This window comes from Thamnophis elegans, chromosome 15 (genome assembly GCF_009769535.1).
Source record: "Thamnophis elegans isolate rThaEle1 chromosome 15, rThaEle1.pri, whole genome shotgun sequence".
NCBI classification, from domain to species: Eukaryota; Metazoa; Chordata; class Lepidosauria; order Squamata; family Colubridae; genus Thamnophis; species Thamnophis elegans.
The window spans coordinates 40,994,134-41,022,054 of record NC_045555.1 but is presented as its reverse complement, the minus strand read 5'-3'; the positions used below and the strand labels follow the sequence as shown (position 1 = coordinate 41,022,054).

Sequence of the window (27,921 nt, the reverse complement as noted above, 5' to 3'; positions counted from 1 at the left end):
TGCTCCAATTTTCACAGAAAAAAATATGTTAAGATTTAACAATTCTGTACCCTAACGACAAAATGTACAGGGAGCAGTCAGCCAAAGTTACTTTAACAATGTTCTTGATTGCAGCAGGACTTTGGGGGACAATTTAAGCAAGAGTTTAATTATTCTGCTACATCCAAGGGTTTTTGGTAACGCTTCTCTCAGGCTAGATCAGTTCCAAAATATTTCCCTTGTGAACATTTACATGTTGAAGATAAGATTGTCTCTTCATTAGCATGGGAAGTTTTTGAACCAATAAGCATCCACTTACTGCTTTGCCACAAAGGAGATAATCATATTTCTTCCATTAAATGCTTCCCACTATTTGAAAAGTTGCTTTTGTCTTGATCTATCTCTGTAAATCCATTATTAAGGTTGTTGGGGGGGGGGGGGGAGGATCATCTGAGTTAAGTACAAAATGATCAATTGCAAGAGGTCATAACATGTCCCAGTTATTATAAAGAGCAAATAATAATAATAATGTAGTTCACCTGCTTAATATTAAAGAGAGTTGAACTGTACTCAACAGTTGTAGATTCTGGAAGAATTCCCATATCTAGTAATGGATACTCTGGATAGTAATGGACATTCTGGATAGAGAGGATCATTTGAAAGATGGGTAAAAGAGGCCATTTACTGTAGACTAACATTGAGTAACCCTTTCTCATCAGAAGGGGAAAGGATAAGACAGTTAAAACCCCACCTATTTCCTGTCCAGAGAGGAGTTGCTACAAAGAGGAAGGGGTCAAATTATTTTCCAAGGCAGCCAAAGGCCAGACAAGAAATAATGGATGGAAGCTGATCAAGGAGAGATTCAACCTAGAAATAAGGAGAAATTTACTGACAGCGAGAACAATCAACCGATGGCCTTCAGAAGTTGTGGGAGCTTTTTCACAGGAGTCTTTCAAGAAGAGATTGGACTGCCATTTGTCAGAAATGGTGTTAAGGTTTCCTGCTTGGGTGGGGGGGGGTGTTGGACTAGATGACCTACAAGGTCCCAACTTTTATTAATCTGGAATAATATCTGTGTATAGCACAGCCTTTTCAGCAGTTCCAAGAAGATTCTACAACCAATTGTACTCTGATACAGGTGACCACGAGGCCACAGATAAACCCCTAAGTGGCTCAAAAATTCTCAGGGAAAAATGCTAAGACCAGGTGACTGCAATGAAATATGACCTTTCCAACCCACACCCACCCAACCCCTTCAAAATAATCTTCCCATAGCCCCCATCATCCTGTCAGAACCAACGAAGCTTCTTGGATGAGAAGTCCAGCTACCTTTTGAAAAAGCACCTTTGAGACAACTAGGACCTGGATGACTGATAATCTTCACACACATACTTGATAATGCTTTTAGCATTTTCCAGTCTAGTTCTTCAACTAACAATAAATAACGCAGACAGAAAACTCACATTCTACATTCAATATTCACCATCTAAAAAGTCACTGGTATTATAAAGTAGGCTACAGAAAGTGATTTATTTCAAACATGTATGCAAATTATTAAAACTTTAAATGTATATTTACAAGTCTGTTGTAAAAGTCAAGCAGAAAAAAGGGAAGCTTTGCATATTTCCTATTTCGGTTTCAGAAGCTTGTGTCAGAAGTTGTAAGTGTTTAGGACAGATAAAATAGTCAATCCATATAGCTTACACCCATTTGCTGTTGCCCATCCTAACTCCATCTATTATTACAAAATATGCCTTGAATATATACCTGGCCATAGTGAGCTACAAAGGCAAGCTCCTACTCCTCTGAAAATATCTTAAGTCTTTAAATATAACATCTGGAAAAAAAGTTTATTAATTCCTGAGACTTATTTGGCCATCTATAACTCTGGACAACTTACAACAGTGTTTCTCAACCTTGGCAACTTGAAGATGTCCGGACTTCAACTCCTAGAATTCCCCAGCCAGCGAATGCTGGCTGGGGAATTCTGGGAGTTGAAGTCCGGACATCTTCAAGTTGCCAAGGTTGAGAAACACTGACTTACAACAACCATAAGAAATTAACAAAAATGGTAAAGCCCTAATAGCATGGAAACAGGTTCCTTGGGGAACTGCTTCTACCAAATTACACCCACTTGTCTCATCAGGTCTGGTGATAGGGGCACTTGTAGGATGTTTCAGGGCTTGTTAGCCAGAAATGTTGTGTGGTAAGACCAAGGAAAAGAGCCTTTTCTGAAGGATGTGTTGGGACCATGAATACATTTTCTGTTACAAAATTTGTACTATTCCAAAGCAGTGTGTGGTGCATATTATTTCATGGAAACCAATGGATGTTTGTCCCAAGGGATTAGGGACTGAGATAGGATATATTATAAGGAAATGGTCTTTATGTTCCTATCTTTCTGATAGAATGTCCACATTCCATGTTTTTACCATATGTTCCAGAGGTGGGATTCTGCTGGTTCTGACTAGTTCTGGAGAACCGGTAGCAGAAATTTTGAGTAGTTCAGAGAACCAATAAATATGACCTCTGACTGGCCCGGCCCTCATCTATTCTCTTCCTCCCGAGTCCCAGCTGATTGGGAGGAAATGGGGATTTTGCAGTAACCTTTCCCTGGAGTGGGAGGGAATGGGGATTTTGCAGTAACCTTTCCCTGGGGTGGGGGAGGGAATGGGGATTTTGCAGTAACCTTTCCCTGGAGTGGGAGGGAATGGGGATTTTGCAGTAACCTTTCCCTGGAGTGGGAGGGAATGTGGATTTTGCAGTAACCTTTCCCTGGAGTGGGGTGGGGATGGAGATTTTACAGTATCCTGTAAAATCCTTCCCCTGTTATGCCCATGAAGCCATACCACGCCTACCAAGCCATGCCCACAGAACCGGTAGTAAAAAATTTTTTAATCCCACCACTGATACGTTCCATCTAAAAGCTATAGATGACTTGAAATTTACATGCTTACTCTATTCTGCCCTTTTCATAACATTGTGAGACCGTATACAGTTCTGCCCTCCAAGCACAAACATGTATTACAATAAGAATATACATATACATGCTACAATGTTCCTTCTTTCCTTCCTCCCTCCCTCCCTCCTTCCAACAACCAAAAGACTCTCAAAGTCATGAAAATAATAAAATAAAAACAGTGGAGTGTGGGCTGGGAAGGAACTAATTCACCCATCCTTGTCTCTACTGTCTTGCTATTGACTGAAAATCTTTAGACATTCCATCTGATCTGTTCACATTATTACTTTTATGGTAGATTAAAGATACAAGTGATTTTGTCCATTCATATTAAGACTGAACAAATAAAAAATCAAATAGAGGTAGGAAAGGTGTTACATTAGCAGAGCTCTGCTAATCTATCTATGTTTAGAACAATGGAAGGGAAATCTATAATTATTTTTCTGTGGTTAATGTTTCATAGTTATATAGGGACAATTTCCTTTAACGTGATTCACAAATGTGTATTTAGCAATTATTGCAAACACAATTTAAACTTCATGGATTTTGAAATTAATTATACCTATAGCAAACCACCCGTTCTAAACGCTCTGACAATAATACAAGAACACAAAATCTTTTCAAAACCATTAATGGACAATTTGTAGGATAGCATGGCAATTAAAATTATAATTATTGCTGTGAAAATTGGCAATTTGACAAAGTTGAAAAATCTTCTTGATGAACATCAGCAGTAGGATAGATTCATAATAATAATTTATATTTCAAAACTTTTAAATGGTTGAGAAATCACACACAGGCACATACAGAGACATGTTCTATGTCCATCTTTCTATCTTCTTTCTCATTCTCTGTCTGTCTGTCTGTCTGTATCTCTCTCTCTCTGTATGTGTGTGTGTAAAATTAAATAAAAATAACAACATACTCATTTTCCCTTCTGTTCCTCCCTCCTGATTCCCCATTAGTGTTGTTTCTGCAGAAAAGACTTTTGAGACATTTCATTATATAAAACATATTCTGTGGAATAATTCAAAATTTTAAAAAGTGAAAAATTGCAAATAGGTACTGATATCTGATAGATCCTGGGAATATTACATGGCTGTTGTTCTTGGAAAATCTAGAGGCAGGAGTGTAATGGATATGCTAGTTTCATGGGAGATAACTCTTAAGAAATAAATTATGTATATATAGATACTGTATACCCAAACTTCTAATGATGAAGAACTTTGATTCTAGAGTGATAACATAAAGTAAGGAGGAGTCCTTATTACATGAAGATATTCTGGAGGTTATGGAATATACCATATTTTTTGGCATATAAGAGGCAGTGGAGTATAAGAGGCACCAAGGTTTTGAAGAGGCAAATTTTTTAAAAAAGGTTTTTGCACTTTGCAAACCTCCCCAAAATGGCCCATTTTTCACAAAAATGGGCCAATTTTTTTTCCAAAAAAAGGGCATGAATAGCCTTTAAGAGGCTTGTAGGCTGCTCCTGGGGGCTGGGGTGGCAAAATTGAGCAAAAAATGTGCCGTTTTCCGCTAATTTCTGCCCTCCCCAGCCTCCAAGAGCACTGAAAGCCTCCTAAAAGCTATGCACGACCATTTTGGTGAAGGGGGCGGGGTTTCGGGAGGCAAAAACTGCTATATTCAGTGTATAAGATGCATCCAGATTTTCATCCTCTTTTTTGAGGGAAAAATGTGCATCTTATACTCTGAAAAATATGGTAACCCTTTCTAGTCCAAAATGCAATGTATCAACTTTTGAAAATATATTTTAAATGCATTATTTATTTTCTATTTTTACTATTTTACCTATCACTCATTGTTACAGCTGCAATAAAAAGACTTCTCTGGAAATAAATCCTATACACAGAATGTATATAATGTTATATAAGCAAATAGGATCATAATCTAAAAATATTGTTTTTCTTTTGTCTAAAATGACTAATTGCTTCTTATAACTTAGTCCATAATTGCTTCTCAATTCATTGAGAATATGAAGAACTATGTTCTACCAGTAGCATTTGGTTATCACAGAAACATGGAAGGTAGGGGGAAAAAAAGAGGAATGATAGAATTAATATATATGGGAACTTCAATAATCTGCAATGCATAAATGCTGGAGTTAAAGAAGGGTTTCAGTCTTCTTTCATGATTTGGATTACATAGAACATAAATGTTTAAAGTCTAGAAAAAACTCCCACATCCATTCCCTTCAGTGTCAGACTTTGTTCCCACAGCCCAAGTCCATATACTCAGCTCCTCTGTTTATACCTATGAATCTTGTGCCATGCCACCGTCAGAGTCTGAATCAGTGGGGGAAGATGAACAGCTGACAGAGAGTGGGAAGAGTGGCTCCATTGGCTGTGGAAGAAACTGGGGAATTGAATTGAATTGATTATATTTCTATGCCGCCCTTTTCCCAGAAGGGACTCAGGGCGGCTCACAACCCAAGTCAGGGGGGGGGGGGGATAGGGGATACAAATAGGGAAAAAGAGACATAGACAAACAATACCACAATTTAAAAACAACTCAACAGGCACACCAGTTGAGCGGGGCCAGGAACTCATCAGCCCCAGGCCTGTCAGAACAGCTAGGTTTTAAGGGCTTTGCGGAAAGCCTGGAGGGTGGTGAGGGTCCGAATCTCCACGGGGAGCTCGTTCCGGAGGGCCGGAGCAGAAGGGCAAAGTCAGGCTGGGTAGGACAAGGGAGAAGGGGTTCAGATAAAGGCCCACCCCCTCCTCATCCTAGGGCATGCAGGGAAGAATGGAGAAGAAATCAATGTGGGTTGTGTGGCTTATGAGAAAGGAAAGGACCCTGATTCCCTTCACAAGGGACACCTGGGGATGGAGTTTAAAGGAGAGGCAAATGGGATGGGTGCTTGTCGGGAACAAACGCTGAGTTTAACTGCTTATCTGAGTTCTTGGCATCCTCCCAACTGGTTTGATTTACTGCTACTTCACTTCCGGAACTCCTTATCTTGCTTTTCCCTCCTGGATTAATTACCTTATCTTGTCTTGTTGGGTTTATAGTTGGAAGTTTGCTGCTTACAATGCTTGGACTGGAGTATTTTCAGCCAAAGGCTGTTACAGGTTTGTGGGAGAGCTTTTCTCCAGGCTGGAGAGTTGAAGGGGACATTGGTGGCACAGTTGGGGTTAATAAAGGGACTCCGACTGGTTCTCTGGCTGTGTTGCCTTTTTGCCATGCCTCGGGTCGTCACATCATGGCTTTACTTCTCTTTACTAAGGATGTAAAAGCAATGTCCTCCCCAATCACTCTCACCTCTACTACAAGTATACACAAGTTATATGTTCCTTATTTGGGTTGCTTGGTCTGCCTTTGGTTCTGATGATCTGGTTGACTACAATGTTACTAGCATACAAGGACTGAATTCAGCATTAGAAGCACATGCAAGACCTACAAGCAAACATAACAATCAGGTCTTGCTTTAGTCAATAGAGCAGGAAGATGGAGCCGAGGTGGCGCAGTGGTTAGGGTGCAGTACTGCAGGCCACTTCAGCTGACTGTTATCTGCAGTTCAGCGGTTCTAATCTCACCGGCTCAAGGTTGACTCAGCCTTCCATCCTTCCGAGGTGAGTGAAATGAGGACCCAGACTGTGGGGGCGATATGCTGACTCTGTAAACCGCTTAGAGAGGGCTGAAAGCCCTATGAAGCGGTATATAAGTCTAACTGCTATTGCTATTTCTATTCTCTCTGAAGACCTCTGCGTTATCAATTTTTTTTGTGGGAAATTAGGGTACCCTCAATAAAAAAAAGAGGGTCAAGGAGAAAAATGGGGAAGTGATAGATTTGTTTCACCTTGTTATTTCCCCTACTGAAATGATTATAATTGCAAAGTGCTTATTCTCATGATGCTTCTATTTTTTGCTTCTATTTATAAATATGCTTCTATAGAAAAGCTGATGTAAATCCACCCTGATTTTTTTTTGGGGGGGGGGGGGAATCATGGATGAGGCCGAACTATATAGTATAGGCTCTTCACCTGAAATCAATTTTATATTATGGAAATATTTGTCTATCTTCCAAGAGGAAGAGACAATCAACCCATCCTCTAAGCTTCATGCCTTTCCACATCAACATTAGTGCCAATTTCATTTAATTAGCCTTGTCATTCTTTATGCAGCCCCATGCATATAAAAATTTAATTATGTGTAAATTCACATCTTCATAATTTCTAGCTTTCACTTCAGTTGTTCTCGATGACATTTTCTTAAGAACACAGTTATCAGGAGATTGCACATGGAGAACACACAATGTATCAAAAGGTTAAAAAAATAATGAGAGAAGTGGGGTGGATGAGACTTAAACAAAAATATCAACACATAAATAGCATATAAAACTTTAAACTTCAGCTACCACATGATGGAGGATTTTTGCTCTGAGATTTCAGAATTAAACATTAAAGAACCTTTAATATGTGCATTCCATTTTTATTAAATTAAAATATCTACTACTTGGCAGTATCTACTATTTGCAGCAAGATCTACTATCTTGCTGCAAATTTGTTAAAGATTGAACATTACCCTTCATTTTGCATTTATACCATTTTTTTCCTGAGCATTTTTTTTGGTTCTAATTATAAAGAACCAACATATTAGGGGGAAGGAATCCTTTATTTAAGAAAACAGTTTTATAGGTTTTTGCTTCAGAGTCCATGATAAATATTAAGCAACAGTTTTTGTGGGATTCAGTAGGCATAACAGAACAATTAGAGTTGAGAGGGACCTTGGAGGTTTTTTTGGTCCAACTCCCTGCTCAAGCAGGAAACCCTATACCATTTTCAACAAATGATTGTCTAATCTTTTCTTAAAACCTTTCTTAAAAAGCATTCACAACTTTTGCAGGCAAGCCATTCCAATGATTAATTATTCTAACTGTCAGGAAATCTCTCTATAGGTGTAGATTGTTTATCACCCTGATTAGTTTCCATCAATTGCTCCTTGACCTATCTTCAGATGCTGTTGAGAATAGGTTGCACCCCTCTTTTTGTGGGAGTCCCTGAGATATTGGAGTAAAAGAGCATTCTAGAATCCATTCAAAGAGAAATTAAAATCAATTGAGCATATGGTGAAGGAATCCTTGATGCAGAAAAACTCTGTTGACTAGATAGAAATCTTCCCAGAGCTTATTATGCACTGGCTGAAAAAGAAAAAAGAAAAAGAAATCTATAGTTGCATGTTTTCACATGGTCAACATTCTTGGGTGCATTTTGGAGAGTTATGGTGTTAGGACATTCCATTGAGAAATTTCAGGATTAAGTATATCACGTACAGCAATTTGGAACCAGTATGATTTACTTCCCATTGATAAACCAATAGTGGGACACATTGAAAAGGAACAAAAATTATTTATGAACTAGGCAGAGGTGAGCTGCACTTACATTCACAAACAGTTTGCTGGTTATGAACACACACGTGCTAGCTTCGCTCACACTTGCCCCTTTGAGAGTGAAACAGAACTTCATAGAATCAGATAATCAACTCAGGCAGCTCCGGTGAGTAAAGCAGAGGTGGCACAAAACTCAGCTGGGAAGTAATGGTGGAGGGAACGAGCCAGAAAGTTAGTTATAAACGGATAGCTTAATCCAAGGGTAGGTGAGCAGGCCCAGCCAGCGATCAAAGTTAAGGGTTCGTCTGAACCAGCACAACCATGCAGCAGCCCACCACTGGAACTATATGTTCCTTATTTGGGTTGCTTGGTTTGCCTTTGGTCCTGATGATCTGGTTGACTACAATGTTACTAGCATACAAGGACTGAATTCAGCATTAGAAGCACATGCAAGACCTACAAGCAAACATAACAATCAGGTCTTGCTTTAGTCAATAGAGCAGGAAGATGGAGCCGAGGTGGCGCAGTGGTTAAGGTGCAGTACTGCAGGCCACTTCAGCTGACTGTTATCTGCAGTTCAGCGGTTCAAATCTCACCGGCTCAAGGTTGACTCAGCCTTCCATCCTTCTGAGGTGGGTGAAATGAGGAACCAGACTGTGGGGGCGATATGCTGACTCTGTAAACCGCTTAGAGAGGGCTGAGAGCCCTATGAAGCGGTATATAAGTCTAACTGCTATTGCTATTCTCTCTGAAGACCTCTGAATTATCAAAGTTTTTTTTTGTGTGGGAAATTAGGGTACCCTCAATAAAAAAAATGAGGGGCAAGGAGAAAAATGGGGAAGTGATAGATTTGTTTCACCTTGTTATTTCCCCTACTGAAGTGATTATAATTGCAAAGTGCTTAAACTGGAACTAGGCCTTGGTAATGGCAGATTGTCATTTTGTTCCAATTTAGATTTGTTCTGCTACGTTCCAGAAAACAGGCTCTCCGTGTTACAGTAAGGACTAAGTAGGAATACCGCGTAGAGCGCAGTACAACCAAATCTGCAGGAGGCATTCTTGACAGGGATTCAGCAGCCTTCCAGAACACTGAGGAACACTTGTAGAGTTCAATCCCCTCATGTCTTAGTCGCTGCATGCAATGGCAAACGTGCTGTGGAGATTCTGACTGCAAAACTGTTTGAAAACAGTGGATAGGCAGTTCGGGCTGAAGACTGTTTTTTATTCTCATGAGACATATTGGTCTGATTATAATATCTGGACTTTCTCATTTCTGGAGATGAGATAGCCGTAGAAACATAGAAAACAATGACGAGACACTAAGGACCAATTGTAAGCTAGCAGATCACTGACATTTTCCTCCATGCGCAGGAAGTATTGTATCACAGTAAGAGGAATAGACACTACCTTTGTGCTAAAACAAATAACGACCTGGGGCTAGCTTTCTGGCAGCATGGCAACAAGATGGCCTATGTTATAAAGTCTAGTCGTCAACAAATATTTAGTGGGGCATGAATATGACACCCAGCCCCTTAAGTCTAGTTATCTAAAATCTGGTAATTAAAGGACTGTTTATAATTGCACAATGACTCAATCTTCTATGGTTTCTTCTGGCATGTATAAGCATGTAGACTTGGCATATTTCAAGTCCCATCTTTAAGCAGTGTCATCTGATGGTCCCTTCTGTGTTGCAGCACCTGCTGTCTGGATCAAGAGCCGAGGTGGCGCAGTGGTTAAATGCAGCACTGCAGGCTACTTCAGCTGACTGCAGTTCTGCAGTTCGGCAGTTCAAATCTCACCGGCTCAGGGTTGACTCTGCCTTCCATCCTTCCGAGGTGGGTAAAATGAGGACCCGGATTGTTGTTGGGAGCAATATGCTGACTCTGTAAACCGCTTAGAGAGGGCTGAAAGCCCTATGAAGCGGTATATAAGTCTAACTGCTATTGCTATTGCTATCACCATTCCTCCTGATATATGAGTGGTTCCTGCCTTGGTCATATTTAAGAGAACCATTAAACAGGATCTTTGTCCTCATCTTGCAGGTGCAATATTTCTTATTGTCCTTCAATACATATTCTTCTTTTCATAATTTTGGCAAATGTAAGCTGTACGTGAACCTCAACTTCCAGAATTCCCCAGACCATAGTGTTGAAGTCAACAGAGTTGCCAAAGTTAAGAAATACCATTCCAAATAACTGGATTTTAATTTAATTAGTTTTTTTCTACTGTATTCTACTTGGGGGTCACCGCAGAATTGATCAACCTTACAAATGTAATAAAAAAATAAGTAATATCTCTTTCAAGTTCTTAAATTTAGCATTCTCCTGAATAATGTCTGATGAAATACTGTACATCTGGGCTCCATTTTGAAGAAACACTCTGAAAGGATCGGATTGCTGTGCACTTCTAAATACTGTACTTGAATAACTTAAACTTTGGGTTCAAAAGAACTCATTAAAAAGGTATAGATAAATTGACCCAGAGTGTTATCTTTATCTTCTATATCTGAGACATAATCTTGTCTTTCTACATCATTATCATCTGCCCCAATGCTTTGTTGCTATGGAGAGCATAGCAAAATCTTAAAATGACAAGAAAGGGATAATGAGCTTCCTATTTCTTAGAATTAAACAAAAGGAACTGGCACCAAATAAAAGGTGGATTCAGAAGGGAGTGGAGACAGCAATGCAAACACACAAATCAATATCTAACATAAGACAGAAAGGATAAGGAAATCTTGGTGCCAGATACAAGTGTTATACCGCAATGGATCCGTTAACATCTTGCCAATTTCATATCCGCCTTTGACCTGAAACCCCCATTTGTGTCCAATCAAGATTGTTCCTCATTGATAATATATTTTTCAAAGTATAATCAAAGACTATAGCAGCAGTGATAAGAAATAGAAAGGCCAATTTATTTATTTTAAACATTTGTACGGCTGCCCAACTAAACTAAACGGACTCTTGGGAACTTACAGAAAATTAAACAAAATCTAATCAACAACAACAACAATAAAAGAAAGCCCAAAAATAAAATGTCAATCCAAACAAATCATCTCATTGGTGCTCCAACATATTGTAATACAAGGCTTTGGACCTAGAAGTTCCAAAGGTATAAGGGTCCTATTAGATGTCAGTCACAGCCAGCAATGCTAAATATTGCACAATTCTGAGTAGGAATACGATGGCTTGATATGTCCTACCAGAAGATAGAATGCACACAACTGCACAAATGCTTGCAAAATACAAGGGCAGGACTATGTCCTATATAGCAAATGCAGTTTATAATCTTTGGGTAGAAAGACTGAAGGTTTGGTGCCAGAGGTATTTGGATACTATCATGTTTGTAACATGTTACTGAGATTAAAATGTGATTATCTCTCAGGGAAGGAGAGACAAAAAGACTTTTACAGAGCAGAAAGGACTGCCAAACATTTGAACTGCTGCTGTAAAGGAACTATGAAATCCTTTACAAAAAGCGAAGACTTTTATGAAAAGTGAAGCTCTAATAAAATCTTGATCTGTAACTACAGAGATCCGAGAAGACTTTGCAATTTGCAACTTCATAATGATTTTCCATGCAGTGAAAAGATTGATTAACATGTAGCTGCATAACTCAGCAGTTGTGTCTAAAAACAAATACCTATGTTTTACCATCTCTCTCTCTCTCTCACTCACTCACTCTCACTCTCTCTCACACACACACACGTTGCTTTACTTGATCTTGTCCTTTTGAAACAGTTAAAGATGATTAGAGTAGAAGTTATTGTCTTGAGATTTATTTTGGTTTCAGTGAAGCTTTTCTAGTTTCAAACATACAGTATATTTCAAGGGGGAAAGGATATTAGATGCATGCAGGGCAGTAACAATGCAGCTTTTTTTTATTAAGAAGCCAAAATATGCTTCAGGTATGTCCCAACTATATCACCGTGTGGTCCTGATAACCTCATATACAGTTACTTGTTAATGTGCATCAGTGGTGGGTTTCAAAAATTGTTGGAACCTACTCTGTGGGTGTGGCCTCCTTTGTGGGCGTGGTTTGCCACCCATGTGACCGGATATGAAATTATGAATTATTACTTAGGTCGGTCCAAGTAGCTATTCAGAAACTCTGGCATTGAAGCATGCAAGTCTTAAAGCTGTCAAGCTACAAGATCCTTGCCAGTGGTGGGTTTCAAAAATTTTTGGAACCTCTTCTGTAGGTGTGGCCTGCTTTCCGGGTCCACTGGTGGAACCTCTTCTAACCGGTTCGGTAGATTTGATGAACCGGTTCTACCGAATAGGTGCGAACTGGTAGGAACCCACCTCTGATGTGCATCAAAGTCAAAGGAGCAACAATATGAAAATATTTGAGTTTGAGTTTGAGTTTAAATTTATTTATAGGCCGCCCTTTTCCCTAGGGGGACTCAGGGCGGCTTACAACATATAGGGAGGGAATATACACAATGACAGTTAAAAGAGAACAACACATAATTATAAATAAAAAGCAACATTCATTCATCATTCGGGTGGGGACAGATTATAATCTTTAACCCCAGGCCTGACGGGATAGCCAGATCTTGAGGGCTGTGCGGAAGGTCTGGAGGGTGGTGAGGGTACGAATCTCCACGGGGAGATTGTTCCAAAGGGTCGGAGCTACTACTGAAAAGGCTCTCCTCCGCGTAGTTGCCAGTCGGCACTGACTGGCGGATGGAACTCGGAGGAGGCCTAATCTGTGGTGTTTCCCATTTGGGACTAATAAGAAAAAATAACCATTTCAGAAGTGCAATTTTTAAAGCTTATCGAAGTAGCTATTCTTCATGGCAATGCACTCTTTGTTCTCATCTCCAAATCTGCATTAACTGAAGAGTTTCTTCATTACCACAATCAAAAACCATATTTTGAATCTATGGGAGGTTAGAAAAAGTGAAATCCCTTTTGCCTCTCCATGTGTCTATTGCTGTTCTAAGGCTATCATTAAAGGATTATCACAGGATCCAGCAGGAGGCAAGTAGCCACAAACCTTAAGTGCAAAAGGATTCTTTCAAACCTTAAGTGTTTCAGAGTTGTGAGACACACAGAGATGTTTACAGGGTCAATTGACCTGAGTACAATGTGGCTTATTGCATTTCAGTTTACAAAAACAGCGGCAGAAATAGTCTAGAGTAACACAGAGATAATGTCTCAAAGTCCTGGGAATTTCTGTTAGAATTTCTTACCATGAATACATTGTGTTTACTTAGAACAGGCGTGTCAAACTTGCGTCATCATGGCGGAGTCACATGATGTATCGTGACTTTCCCTCCTTCGCTAAACTAGGTGTGGGTGTGGCCAGTGCGTGACGCATCTGGCCTATGGGCCGCGAGTTCACAGCTTTGATTTAGAGTATCTACTAGGATCGAATAGGAAGCAATGTATTTCCTTATCGGCCCTTTAAAGTAGATTATTTTAGGAAACCAGAGTTATGAATGATAATACTACTTTTATTATAAAGTTACAGTATCCAAATCCTGCCAGTTTGAATGTGGTTCTCCCCTCCTTCCATTTATCTTCACGAGACCTAGAAAGACTGGTGTCTTAGATGCTTCCTCAATTCACATTTCTGCCCTGGATCCAGATTTTCTTTTAAAATTTGATCCTAGTCTTGATAACAAATTCTCAAAGCTGTCACGAAACAACTCTGCAAACTGGCTCTTTAACCAGATGCTGACAGCCCTTGCCACCTCTTCATTTGAATCTAACACATCTATGCCCACAGGGTATTCCCTGAATTTGGGGAAAAGGTAGGAGTTGCATGGAATCAAGGTTTGATGGTATGGAATAATGTTCTGCTTCTGATCCCTGCTCTACTGTTGTTTGAATGTTGCAATAAAATGCTCTGAGTTGACAGTAGCGCCAGATTTGAAGAATTCCATGTAAAAAGCCTCCTTTGTATTTCCTGTCAAAGCCTGGGTTTTCATTCTTTTTTAAACTGGCAAAGCTTTGTGATGACTTTCCATAGACGAGGCTTCTTTTCTGGGTTAGACTAATGAGCCATGTGTCATTGGCTGTGGCAATGTGACAACAGTTGCTGGCAAATGCCAATTTTGGATGCTTTCATGTCCGCCATCAACATGTGAGAAAACCTATCTTGCACACACCTTCATGTTTTGACTGACAGGTTTTTGCCATGCTTGACGTCAATTTCCTTTGAGTGATCCACCAATTGCCCTTAATCAAGTTCGTTAATGTTTCTTGTGTGAAGCTCTTAAATTGCTGTCAAAGGACATCCACACAGATCAGCACTTCACCATCTTTACTTACTTACTTACTTACTTACTTACTTACTTACACACAAACACACACACACACACACACACACACACACACACAATTGATACACACAGTAGTCAAAGCAACACAGTCATCACCAGAAATGGCCTGCATTTGACAGTCGATTTCAATTGGAAGGATTCCTTTCGCATTCAAATTTCAACCATAGCATGTTGCTTCAAGTGCAGCGATGAGTAGTAGCTCTCATTTCGTGAAAAATAGCAACATAACCTTTTCTTCCTACCAACTGAGATGAAATAACAGATAGTAAGGAACATATCTGAGCATTTGGTGCTAATGGTTTGCAATGTTAGAGATGTTACTTTTTGTTCAACCTTCATAATGTGTTACTCTATGCCCATGTGCCATAAATTTTGTACCAACATGTTGACTGTACAGCAGATGTCACCAGAAGCAGTTAGATGGGTAGCTTCCTTAGATCTTGATCTATAACATCTATCTTATTGTGATTCCATGGTGCTGTATTGTGGCCATTTTATCATGGTTTAGCCCCGATTTAATATTTTATCTTGTTTACTGTATTATCCATACCCTCTGATATTTGTGTTTGTATGTATAACGTGTTTTCTTAGTGTTGTATATCAGTGACTGCATGAATTCTGTAGATGCCATACGCTAAATAAAATAAATGTACAGTAAATGTATCAGCATGGAATTAATGGAAGAGTGATCCAACTATTTATTGTACCTTTTCAATCTAAAAAGTTTGGAGTAAATAGTTGGTTTGCTCAGTTCTTCTGAGTGTGGGTATATGTGCACATACAATTGACCGAATGTACTCATGCTTAAAAAATTACAAAACCAGAGTAAACTACAGCATGACAATTACAAATTGCACTAGTTGCATAACATTAACTGTTTACAGAACATATATTTCATAAGAGTAGGAATTGGCATATCGATAATTTCTTTTAAATGTGCATAGCCTGAAACAAGTGCCAATGGACAATCTGCACATAACCAACACTACAATCCTATGCACAATTTCCTATTATACTTGCTGCGTGTAGAACATTGCACTGAAAGGATCTGCAAGAATTACTCTTGCAGATGAGGACAGCTATATCAGTAAAATCCCTATTGCACATCTTGTCAACCTTTAAGCGCCAAGCCCTATAAATCCGGAGAAGATTAAAGATATCAGTTGTAAGACCTGCTAGCAAAGGCAGCCACCATTTCAATATTCGTAAAGGAACACAAAGAATTTGGCATATGGGCATTCTATAATTACACATGAAAAAGATGTACTTGGGCTGACAATCAAAACCTTGAACCTTCATTTTAGATATTCCAAATCCAGGTTTTGTACACTCGGTGACAATGATGACTATGTTATTGTCATCCATCTCAAAGAAGATACAGTTTGTGTGGTAAAACACTTATAGCCAAGAAGCTGATGAAGCTTCTTGGGTAAGAAGCAAAATTACTTCTTCCTCAAGAGGAAAATAAAACATAGTCATTTGAAAAACCACCTTTGAGAAAAACATGACCTGGATGACTGAAAATCTCCACAGACACTATCATATAGACCAGCGGTGTCAAATTCGATTTCATTGATGTTAGAACCGCGGAAAGAACCAGTCGGAGGCGTCTGAGGTAACCGTAAGTGAACAACGTTTATTTCAGGCAAGAACGAACGAAGAACAGAAGTAGACCGGCACCCTTCCTCCGTCTGACAGCTTTTTATATAGAGCTGTCAGACGGAAGGACCAATAGCCGGCGTATGACAGCCCGGCAACTTGCAGGTCGCGCCTGATTGGTTAAGGCGCGCCTGGCTGTTGCCGAGCTGTCATTCGTAAGTCCGAGGACTTACTCGGGCTTCAACAATTGAGGACCGCATCAGGGTTGTGTTTGTCCTTGGGGACCAAGTTGGCCATGGGCAGAATAGGCGTGGCCAGCTTGACGTCACTCATGTCGGGGGTGTCTGTGATGGTCTGAGTGCTCTTCTAGAGAAAATGGGCTCCCAAGCTCCATTTTGAGCCGCACATGTCTCCCCTCCAAGCTCCGTTTTCGCTGGCAGAGGGTGGTAGGAGGCCGTCGTGGCTGAAAACAGAGCCCGAGAAAGCCATTTTTGCTGGCAGAGGAACTGGAGGTTGGTCCTTTGCTGTTTCTATGGCAGCCCCACGGGCCAGATCTAAGCACCCCGCGGGCCGGATCCGCCCCCTGGGCCTTGAGTTTGGCACCCTTCATATAGACCAATCCAGAAGTCATCTCCTAGGCAGTAGGCAGCCTTTAGCAGATGGGTTGGTGAAAGTATAGTTTGGAGGAACTTGTTCATTTTATCAGCAGTAACAGAATTAAACCTAGGCCAAATAACACCACAAGACTGTGCCCCAGGCGATTTGCTTAGACCTGGCTAATCAGAGTCTAATTTCAAGCTTATTTAACAACTTTGTACACTAGAAAGCATGATTATCAACATTTCTTACTGTTGACTTAGGGTAATCAGCAGAGAAGACAACAAGAGCTAACAAAATAAGAAATAGATTTGCTAACTCTCCATAATAAAGAGCAATTATGAAATTGGAAATAATATCAGAAACAATTTATTATAATTAGCCTTTGACCTTTCCATAATGCCAACACTTCCAAGGCTGAAAAACTTGGAGAACAAGAACGACTTAGATTCCGGGAGATATTTTTATTGCTAGCAAGGGTAATGTAACAAGCTTCAAAACCTAACAAAGCAACCCTCCATACAACTTATACCTGATGTAATTAAGGTGAAATTCGGTTCTCATGTTTATTTGTTCCCTGGATTCCAGACTCTCTTATAGTCTTGTTCCCTTCTTTTAATTGTCTTTCTACCCACTTGGAAACTGGCAAGATCTGTTGGCATTCCATCACATCTGGAATGTGTGTATACTTTATTTCTTAAACAAATGAAACTCCATATGTCTTTGTGATTTTAAACTATGCAATTATGTCTTACTATGATATTCATTTAGAATTTTTGGGGAGGGCTTATTTTGGGGAGGGCTTATTTTCGGGGGAGGGCTTATTTTCGGGGGAGGGCTTATTTTAGCACATACGCTCAAAAGCCCGATTGGGCTTATTAGGATGGGTACTTTGGGGATGATTTATATTATAGCAACAACAGATTCAATAAATTATTTCTAGGGCTATAACACAAACAAAATGCTGCAAGGTACTCAATGAGTTGACCAGCAGGCAGTGAAGGTGGTAATGGTGATGAGTGCTTTCCATATGCACCAACTCTCTTAATTGACCTAAAGGTAAATATAATACACTCTGTCTGATTCTTTTTATCATGTTGCAAATCTATTGCTACTTTAATGTTTCTGAAAAGAAATGATTGCATTCTCCATGTAGTTTTCCTTTTAAATTTGATGTTAAAATCAACTGTAGCATTACACTTTTGTAGTATTACACTACAAAAATACTCTAAATACTCTGAAATTTAAGAAATATTTTTGATCAATTCAGAGTGATATTATTTCTTAATTGGAAAGAATATTTATACAACAAAATCTTATAAATGGAAAGGTCAATGTACATTGTAAAAGAGAAATTAAGCAAATAAAAATATGACATGAGGATGCTTATAAATTATTATATTTTTCCCATGTCTACAAAGATTTATTTATGTTCATGATATATATTTTACTTAATCTCATTTTCCTTATTTTGGGGAAAAACACGTAAACAAAATCTGAGGTTGTTAGCTAATGAATATTTTGATAATTCAGTAAATACTAAAAACCTATAAAGTTAAGACAAAGGCTGAGCAGGAGTTGAGTAGAATGATGGGTTATAGGGAAGTATCTGACTAATAAATACTTAGGATTTTATATCTATGTAATATTTACATAATAAACATGTTAGCTATATGGGCTTAAGAAATCACTACTAAAGATTGAGAGGCAAAAATCAGCAACACCCAGCCTAGTGAAAGCTGTTATTGAATATATTTCAATCACCTGTCAGTCTTATAGGCAAACCAGATAGATAACATGATGAAACATCTAATTCTATTTCATTTAAATTTACACTGACTTAATCTCACAAGTCTGAAAGTACATTTCTCTCTCTGTTTCATTTACAGCCTCAGAAACTAGGGAAGGCGTCTTCTGACCTTCTTGCTCTGCCCATTATTCAGCTGTGGGCTACACTCTCTCTTATCTGATCATCAGTTAGCATCTCTTTATCCATCTCCCAAGGTCTTTTTCACATACCATTGCATCACCTCCAAGCCATCAAGTGACCAGTCAATTTAGATAAGCAGGAGTTTTATAATCTGGAGCAGGGGTGTCAAACTGGTGACCCATGGGCTGGATGTGTCAGAAGAAGGCACACCCATCCTAGTTCCACAAATGGGAAAAACTATATGTGATGGCAACGGGAAGCGGCGAGTTTGACACTCATGACCTAGAGTATGGATTTATAAAGTTTCAGAGATTTTTTTTGGTAGTAAGGTGAATAATCAAGTGTTATGATTGAGGTTCCATTCTTTGGAGCAATAAAGATATCAATTTAGCCAAGTCATACCTTGGAGATTTCTGCCAAGTCTAGCTAAGAGTTGGATTAAGGGTTAAGTGTCTGGAGGCATATGATTTACTGCCAGTCTGGGTGTGAAGCCTGACAAGAATCCACTCAAGGGTCTGATAAATCAGGCTTTGCAATTTGCATGTAGCTGCAAAAACCGAGACTGTCTCTGACATAGCAGGATATACGGCTGGCCTCTGTTGAGTCTGCTGATTGTAAGCTTGTGCTGCACAATTAGTGGTGACTAAATACAGATGCAGAATGAATGAATTCAATTAACAGCCTTGTACTTACAGGGTCAGTGAGTTCTGGCAAACTAGCTTGATAAGTGAGTGGCCGGCAGTCCCGAGTGTTAAAAACTAATATACATGGAAGGAACATTGGTCCAAGGTCATCCCCATCAAGGACATCAACAGTGAGAGTCGTCGTGCTTGTTCTTCGTTCCACAAGATTTTGAGCTCGATCCTGTGTAGAAAAGAGAATGTTTAAAGACCATTCTTGCAATTCCTCCAGGAAGAAGAATGATGTCTTTCATTACAGGTAGTCCTTGGCTTACAACCATTCGTTTACTGAGCATTCAAAGTTACAATGCCACTGAAAAAAGTGACATATAGCAATAGCACTTAATGTGCTTTCCAGCTCTCTTTATGTGGTTTACAGAATCAGCACATTGCCCCCAACAATTTGGGTCTTTATTTTGCCCACCTCGGAAGGATGGAAGGCTGAGTCAACCTTGAGCCTAGTGATATTTGAACTACCAAATTGCAGGGAGCTGGCAGTCAGTAGAAGTAGCACTCGTTAAACCACTGCGCTACTGCGGCTCATGACTGCTTTTCACCCTTAGGACTGTTTCTGCATCCCCGTGGTCACATGATCAAAATTCAAGGGCTGGGCAACTGGCATGTAATTATGACAGTTGCACTGCCTTGGAGTCATGCGATCACAATTTGTAGCCTCCCCAGCCTGCTTCCAAAAAGCAAATTCAATGAGGGAAGTCAGATTCACTTAATGACTTCATGATCCGCTTAACAATGATTCATCTAACAACTGTGGCAAGAAAGGTCACAAAAGGAGGCAAAATTCACTTAACAATTGATTGGATAAATAGGAATTTGAGACTCAATTGTGGTCATAAGTTGAGGACAACCTGTAAAAAATATTTATCATTTCATAACATGCAATTTCAGTCTGAATCCTATGATGTCCTTGAAAAATTATGTGGATAGAAGTAATGAACTACCAGACTCCAGATAGCAATAGGATCTTGGTTTGGTTTGGTTTGGTTTATTAGATTTATATGCCGCCTTTCTCCCAAGGATTCAGGGCAGCGTACAACATTAAAAGAAACACATAATACAAAAGTTTAAAAAAATTAAATAGAATATCCCAAACAAACCCAATTAGAATTGACAATAACATTTTTTTAAAAAATTCGAATTAAAATTAACAATGATCAATAATTTATTTTGTTTTGTTCAGGCCAGGCTGGCTTGCTGGAAAAGCCAACTTTTTAGGGCGCGTCGGAAGGACCGGAGATCGGGGATTATATGAAGCTCCGGGGGGGCAGCTCATTCCAGAGGGAAGGGGCTCCCACAGAGAAGGCTCTCCTCCTGGGGTCGCTAGCCGACACTGTCTGGCCGACGGCATCCTGAGGAAGCCAACTCTGTGGGATCGCACTGGACGGTGGGAGGCTACCGGTGGCAGTAGGTGGTCTCGCAGGTACCCTGGTGCTGGAAGGTTTACTTTCTTTTTTAAAATCAGGTGGAAAGTTCAATTTGTTTTTATTTTTTCATGTCACTAATTTTCTTCTCTATGATATCATACATATCCTTTCCCCATTATTTTAGGTGTACAGTATGTCTGTTTCTACCTCTCTCATTATATATTTATTGATGTCTTCTCTATATTTTCCCATTAAGCCTCTTTCTCCTTTCCTGGTATTTCAAGTTATTCAACTCCTTGAATAGTTTATGTGAGATGTTAGCTGACATCAAGCAAAAATATACAAATGTGTCTCGGAGAATCTTGAATGCAGAATCTAGCTTTTAGTGATTCTGTAATAACTCTGAGAAATAAAGCTAATTATCCAACAGCAAAGAAATTTACCATGTGCAAAACACAACTTGCAAAATGAAAAGGGGTTTTCCCTCTCCCCTGAAATATTTGAGGAAAAAATTAAAAAAAAACTTTTGTGATTAAACTTTCTTTTTTGTAAATTTGGGGAAAATAAGTATTGTTTTCTTCACAGAACTACAAGGAAAGTTAATCCCCTTTCTTTCTACAAAACTTTCTATAGTTTTAATTATTGAATCATTTATCAGTCAGCCCTGATAAACACACTCCATCTATTCTGCTTTCTGGAAGAAACATTAGTCAATTCTGTTGCTTTTCAAACAGAAAAGATTACGTGCTCTGCAGGAAAAATGAACTCAAACCAACACATATGGTACGCCAACCTTACTCAAGATTGTAGAAAGATTGTCAGACTGCGCAGTTTCTTAATTTGAAATTTGAGTGCTGTTTCTGTTTTTAGTCTTATGATAAAGAACTGTAGTGAAATATTATTACTTGTATTGTTATAAACAGTTATAAAGTATTTTGGAATGACAGATACAGCTTCATCCTTGCTAATTGAACAATTGAAGAGGGGCGATCAGATTAATGGAAGACATCCACGTGTACCATTCCTACATTCTGTCAGTTTCTCTTGAATCAGTTGAAAATTAAAAACAAATGTTTAGTTTGATGATATTACCTAGTTAGGATAATAAAATGTTTGCAAGAAACCAAGAAAGCTCAGAGGGCACCAATGACCCCTCATTTCAGCCCTGAGCTACAAATATTCTCCTTTAGAGTCTAAAATTTCCAACTCCGCTATACTCAGATGGAATGGCTGACTCCGAGTGGGATCGGGTATTTGATAAATGAAATTCCCCAGGGGCGCAAGAATCTGACAAGCAATAAGAAGCTGGATGGAAGGCAATTAAGCAGCAGCAACACACAAGCTTAGATAGGTTAAAAGCAGGAAATGAGAGTACCATTGCAAATTAATTGGAAAGTATGGACAGAACTAGAAATAGCAGTACATATTCAGGTCCGGCAGGAGCCAATCATGATTCCAATCAGTAATATTCTGATCACACCTCATCCTCCGTTAGCACTCACTCTTTTCCCATCTCATTCCCTTCCCTTCCTGTGTCATATCTAGTGAAGGGGAGAAGAGGAAGGGCTGAGTTTGAGGTATGTGAATTCTAATTATAATCTTAGAAGGAACTATTGAGATCATTCTCATTTCTGCAGCAGAAATGCGGCAGCAGAGGATCTGAGCCTCGATACTCCATTTACAAAAGCTGGCTCAGGAATTCTGGGAGTTGAAGTAATAAAGGGGGCATTGTTCCCCAATTCTGATTTAGACCATCAATTCTAACTGCTGTCAATGCAGGTATTTTAATTAAGGTATGCTTCATAGATGTTGTCCAGTTGTTACTCATCATATGTTCCACTGTTGAATTGCTCCTTATGTCTCCAGAATATTCAGCAAAAAATCTATCTTTTGGTAATTCATCTCTATTAACAAATGTGAGAGTAGGAATTCTGCAAAGTTGGATCAACTTTTTCTGCAGTTTAAGTACCTTGTAGGAAATCTGTGCAATTCAGAGACCAAGGGAATATATATTAGCTCTGCTTGAATATTCAGGACTAAACATTTGATTTTGGGGGGAAATGTTATTTTTCTGGAACTAAGACGAGTTTAAGACTTGATATAATGCAATTATTAACTGATTCCATAGTTTTGCTATACTGTGTAATGATTATTGTGGATTTACCTATTATTTACCTATTATTATTGTGGATTTACCTATCATCTACAGTTACTTATTCTAAACCTGCACTTCATGTACTTGTGTTGCTGGTCTGGATCAATAAGTAATAAGTAATAAGTAAAGTAATTTATTTTATTATATAATGTGTATAAATTGTTTTTTTTATAAACAAGATATGCAACCTGACCTAATTAGATAAAATGTCTCCCAACGTTTCTACATCAAAGCTTAATACATTAAGCTTGACATTAAGTTAGCACTACACAAAATTATTATTACCATTTATATGAGAATAATGTGCATGCTATCATGTGTGTGTGTGTGTGTGTGTGTATGCATGTATGTATGTATGTATGTATGTATGTATGTATGTATGTATTTTCCTGGTATCCTGAGTATGTCTCAATATACTGCCAACACTTTCTAGTGGGGTGCAGATAACTATGATTAAAAACTAGATAAAAGGTCTTAACTTGCACATATAAGGAATATAAGATGTACCTTTTTCCTTCAAAAAAGAGGCTGAAAATCTGGGTGCATCTTATACACTGAATACAGCATTTTTTGCCTCCCCAAGCTCTGCCCCCTTCACCAAAATCGCCATGCATAGTTTTTAGGAGGCTTGTAGAGTGCTCCTGGGGGCTGGGGAGGGCAGAAATGAGTGAAAAACGGTCCATTTTTTGCTCAGTTTTGCACCGCAGGCCCCGAGGAGCACTCTATAAGCTTCTTAAAGGCTATGCATGCCTTTTTTGGGGGGGACAAAAAACGAGCTCATTTTCATGAAAAACGAACTTTTTTTTAATCATTTTTGCCCCTCCCAACCCCCAGGAACACTCTACAAGCCTCCTAAAGGCTATTCATGCCTTTTTTTGAAGAAAAAAAAACAGGCCCGTTTTTGCAAAAAACCTGGCCGTTTTTGGAGGTCTGCAGAGTGCAAAAACTTTTTTTAAAATTTGCCTCTTCAAAACCTTGGTGTGTCTTATACTCTGAAAAACATGGTATTTCGTTTTCCACTATTCTGTGCCATCTCTAGCTACTAAAATGCGTTATTTAAAAGCCTCCACTGACTAAAACCATGATGGGCAGAATTCAATATCTATGGTGCCATGTCGTATAAAAGCTTACACATTGGAATGTAAAATGAATAAATGGTAAAGACCACAAATTAAATAAATAAAACAGGCCTCTTGTATATCAATAAGAAAAAGCGGTAGATGTAATGGGTGGTTCTTACTTTCTGTGCAGTTCAGGAATGCATGCAGTGATGTGAAGGAGGTTTTTATTATGAACGAGAGGATAAGAATATATTGTCAAATCTATGAATAGATGTCATTTGGGTTATTTATGGGTGTGTGAGAAAGTAAAAACAATTGCATGAAATTGATGAAATCCTCACAAACAATACATTGAGAAGGTGATTATTTTTTTAAAAAACAACAACATTGTATTGACTTGGTCCAAGCAAAGATAGTTTGCAATGGTAGAAAATTATGGAGAAGAATAGGGATAGTATTGATATAGAATAGTTTTGACTAGACGTTAACTTATCTTCCTCATTTCATGTGCCTTCTATATTTGGCTTACTGTTTATTATTTTCTTTTTGTGCTTTCTATAATGTTTACTGAAAAAGGATAGGTACGTATGCAGGTTATGTATAAACTTTTATGGAATCAAAACATTGCTGCGCCAGTGAAATAATATATGCAAGACAGTGTTGCAACAAAAGCATTTGGCTTATTTTTCAAGCATGTACATGCCATCTCATCATTTGGAGGCCTGAAATATGTTTTTAAAAACATGGTATGGCCACCCAACTCAAACTTTGAAAAGCATGCAATAAGCAAACAACGAAGTAAGCAAACAACAAACCAATTGTGGTTAAAGTCACAACAGCAATTAACAGGCAATCATCAACTCAAATTTGCTTTACACCACCCTGGTGGGAGCCTCAATCATCGTGCTCCAGGAAAGATACAAGTTTTTATGGTCTTTCTCTAGGTCAACAGGGTGACAGCCAACCCATATATTTAAAGGAGTCGTTCCAGGGATTGGTTGCTGTAATGGAAAAGGCACACTTTCTAGAGGCTTCCAGATGACATTGCTTCAAGGAAGGACTAACAGATGAAATAGGAGTAAAGTGGTCCTGAAAATAAGTTTCTCCTATTCCATGCAGGGCTTAATAGGTGACAATCAACATCTTGAACTGGATTTGGAAGTCTATTGGGAATTAATTCAGTCGGCAAATAATGATGTTATATACTATACCCTTAGCTACCTATTATAGCTTCCATGATTTGATTTTCACAGGCAGCCCCAGGTCCAGTGTGTTGCTGCACAAAGATGATTGACATAAGAAGTGGTGAGATTCAATTTTTTTTTTTTTACTACCGGTTCTATGGGCTTGGCTTGATAGGCATGGCATGGCTTGGTGGGCATGTTTGGTTGGTGTGGCAAGGGAAGAATATTGTAAAATCTCCATTCCCTCCCTACTCCAGGGGAAAGATACTGCAAAATCCTCATTCCCTCCTGATCAGCTGGGTCTCGGGAGGCAGAGAATAGATGGGGGCGGTGGCGGTCAGAAGTGGTATTTACCAGTTCTCTGAATTACTTAAAATTTTCACTACTGGTTTTCTAGAACTGGTCAGAACCTGCTGAATACCACCTCTGGACGTAAGTAACAACAAGCTAAACTTGATGCAGGAATGGCACAACTGGAATACAAAACAAAGTTATGCAGAAGTCTTCCTGGCCTCAGATGCCACCTATTCTTCAAGCAGGTTGTGTGACTCTAGAATGGTGCACTGATTTTGAGTTGGGGAGTGCCACCTTCCTCTAAACCAAAGTTGGAAAAACTTCATCTAGAGGGCCCCAAACACATAGCCATTCAGTCTTGCTGGGATTTTGCTGAATCCTATTTTTCAAATCTCCACAGTCTCCAGATAGTGGGACAGAACATAGAGCATATCATGTAGTCATCTAGGGGCAGAGATACACAATTGAACATCATCCGCATATTTATTACCTATTAATGTCTTCCTAATTTGGAGAAAGCTCTGTGAGGCATTTTATGTACAGCTATTCGTTTGAATGTCTAAACTAATCTTCGACCCATGCAAAAATTTAGTGGGAAATTTGAGAAACAATGTAGGCTTGCTTGATAAGGACAAGATAAAACATCTAAATATTTACAAGTTTTCTTTCCAAAGCAGTCATATACATAATAAACACCCCCCAAAAACATCATGCTCACATTTGCTTGGACAATGAGAAAATAACGTGACTTTTCTTCATAATTTAATCTCTCACGCAAAACTATTGCTCCCGACAATGTCAGAGGGATGTCAAAAGTCCTATTTGATGTCTGCAAAAGAAAAAAAAAAGGAGGAGGGAAAGGATGGATAAAGAATTGTAGGAAATGATGAGTTAACAGTTTAAGACCAGTGACCAGTGGTAATTAATGACAATGCCTCTAACTACAGAAAAATGTAGATTATTGCACACATTCTACTTTTAACTAGCTAGTTTTCACCCACATGAACTGGTGGATTTTTAAAAAAAGAAAAACCGGAACTTCGATTACATCAAAACACGTTTGATGTTAGAACTGTACTTAGCAAATTTTTAAAAGGAGGAACAATGATCATGCTTAATTTCGTTCTGGTAAAATTTAACTTCATTCTCAAAGATCACAAGACAAAATATAATCAAACTTTACTTTTCAACAATGAAAGAGTATAAAAAACCACTCCCTTTTCAATACAAAGAGAATTAAATCAAAGAAGGAAGGCTACAGTGACTTAATGCAAATTGATAATAATAGCTAACTGTTGGAGATATAAAGTCTGCTCACACAACCAAACTCTAATATCATTATGATTATTGTATGCTGTACTGCTGATGTGTTAAAAGTGAGTCCTGCAAAATTGCATCATTCTTCCATTCAATATATTTAATTTAATTTAAATTAAATTAATGTAACTTGAAAAATTACAAGGATCTTTAGTTATGCAGTGACATAACTGTGAGTGGAAACATACATATATTAAGTCAGGAACAGTAAGCTCTTGAACACTTAGGATATTGAACATACAGATATTTTTGGCCTTATGTAAGTGATCTTGATGGGTGTGTATGTTTTACTAAATTAGCTGTAGATTCTTCCATGGATGTTTCTTTCATTTGCCAATAATTATGGCTTTTTCTGGAAGTCATCAAGATTTATAGTGCAAAGGATATGAGCTTTCTAGAGCTCACAGGTTACCAAATGCATCCACTCCTTGTTTAACGACCTCAGTTAGTAACTGTTTGCAAATATGAATGTAATAAACAGGAAAAAAAATCACTTTTTCAACCAAAATGCGCACTGCATGAACATTTGGATGTGCATATAGAGATAGTCGCACCTGACAACAGTGCCCAGTGGAGTGAGAGTGATGCTGGCATTGTTTTCACTTATTGACCATTTTGCAGGAACTTATTATGGTCATTAAATAAGGAGAGAGGGCATCATAATGTGTTTTCCTTCAAAGGCATTCATACTTTGTAGTGGATCTGACCGGTCTATCCAGATATGCATTTAACTCAGTGTTTCTCAACCTTGGCAACTTGAAGATGTTCGGACTTCAACTCCCAGAATTCCTCAGCCAGCATTCGCTGGCTGGGGAATTCTGGGAGTTGAAGTCCGGACATCTTCAAGTTGCCAAGGTTGAGAAACACTGATCTAACTCTTCATTAAAACCTCATTCTGCTTCGACTACAGTAGAATCATTTGTTTGTTTGTTTATTGCCACTCATTTCATATCTCAGGGGAGTCAAACTCAATTTCATTGAGGACCACATCAGGGTTGTGTTTGACCTTGGGGGCTTGGGATAGGCATGGTCAGCTTGACATCACTTGTGTTAGGGGCCCTGTTGTGACTCAGCAGAAGTTTGCTGTGAGTTGAGTCGGGATGAAGGAATAACAATGCAGCTGGGGCTCATTAATGTGGTCT

At 38.8% G+C, this 27,921-nt stretch overlaps 1 protein-coding gene across 1 annotated transcript in view; it reads right to left on the bottom strand.

Moving 5' to 3' along the window:
- PCDH15 (protocadherin related 15) overlaps positions 1-27,921 on the bottom strand; it is a 532,120-nt gene that overhangs the window by 292,276 nt on the left and 211,923 nt on the right. Inside the window, exons 7-8 of the mRNA XM_032231542.1 lie at positions 26,181-26,291; positions 19,400-19,570 (exon numbers count right to left, since the gene is read on the bottom strand). Of these exons, the coding sequence (XP_032087433.1) occupies positions 19,400-19,570; positions 26,181-26,291 (282 nt within the window). The remainder of the gene's footprint in view (positions 1-19,399; positions 19,571-26,180; positions 26,292-27,921) is intronic.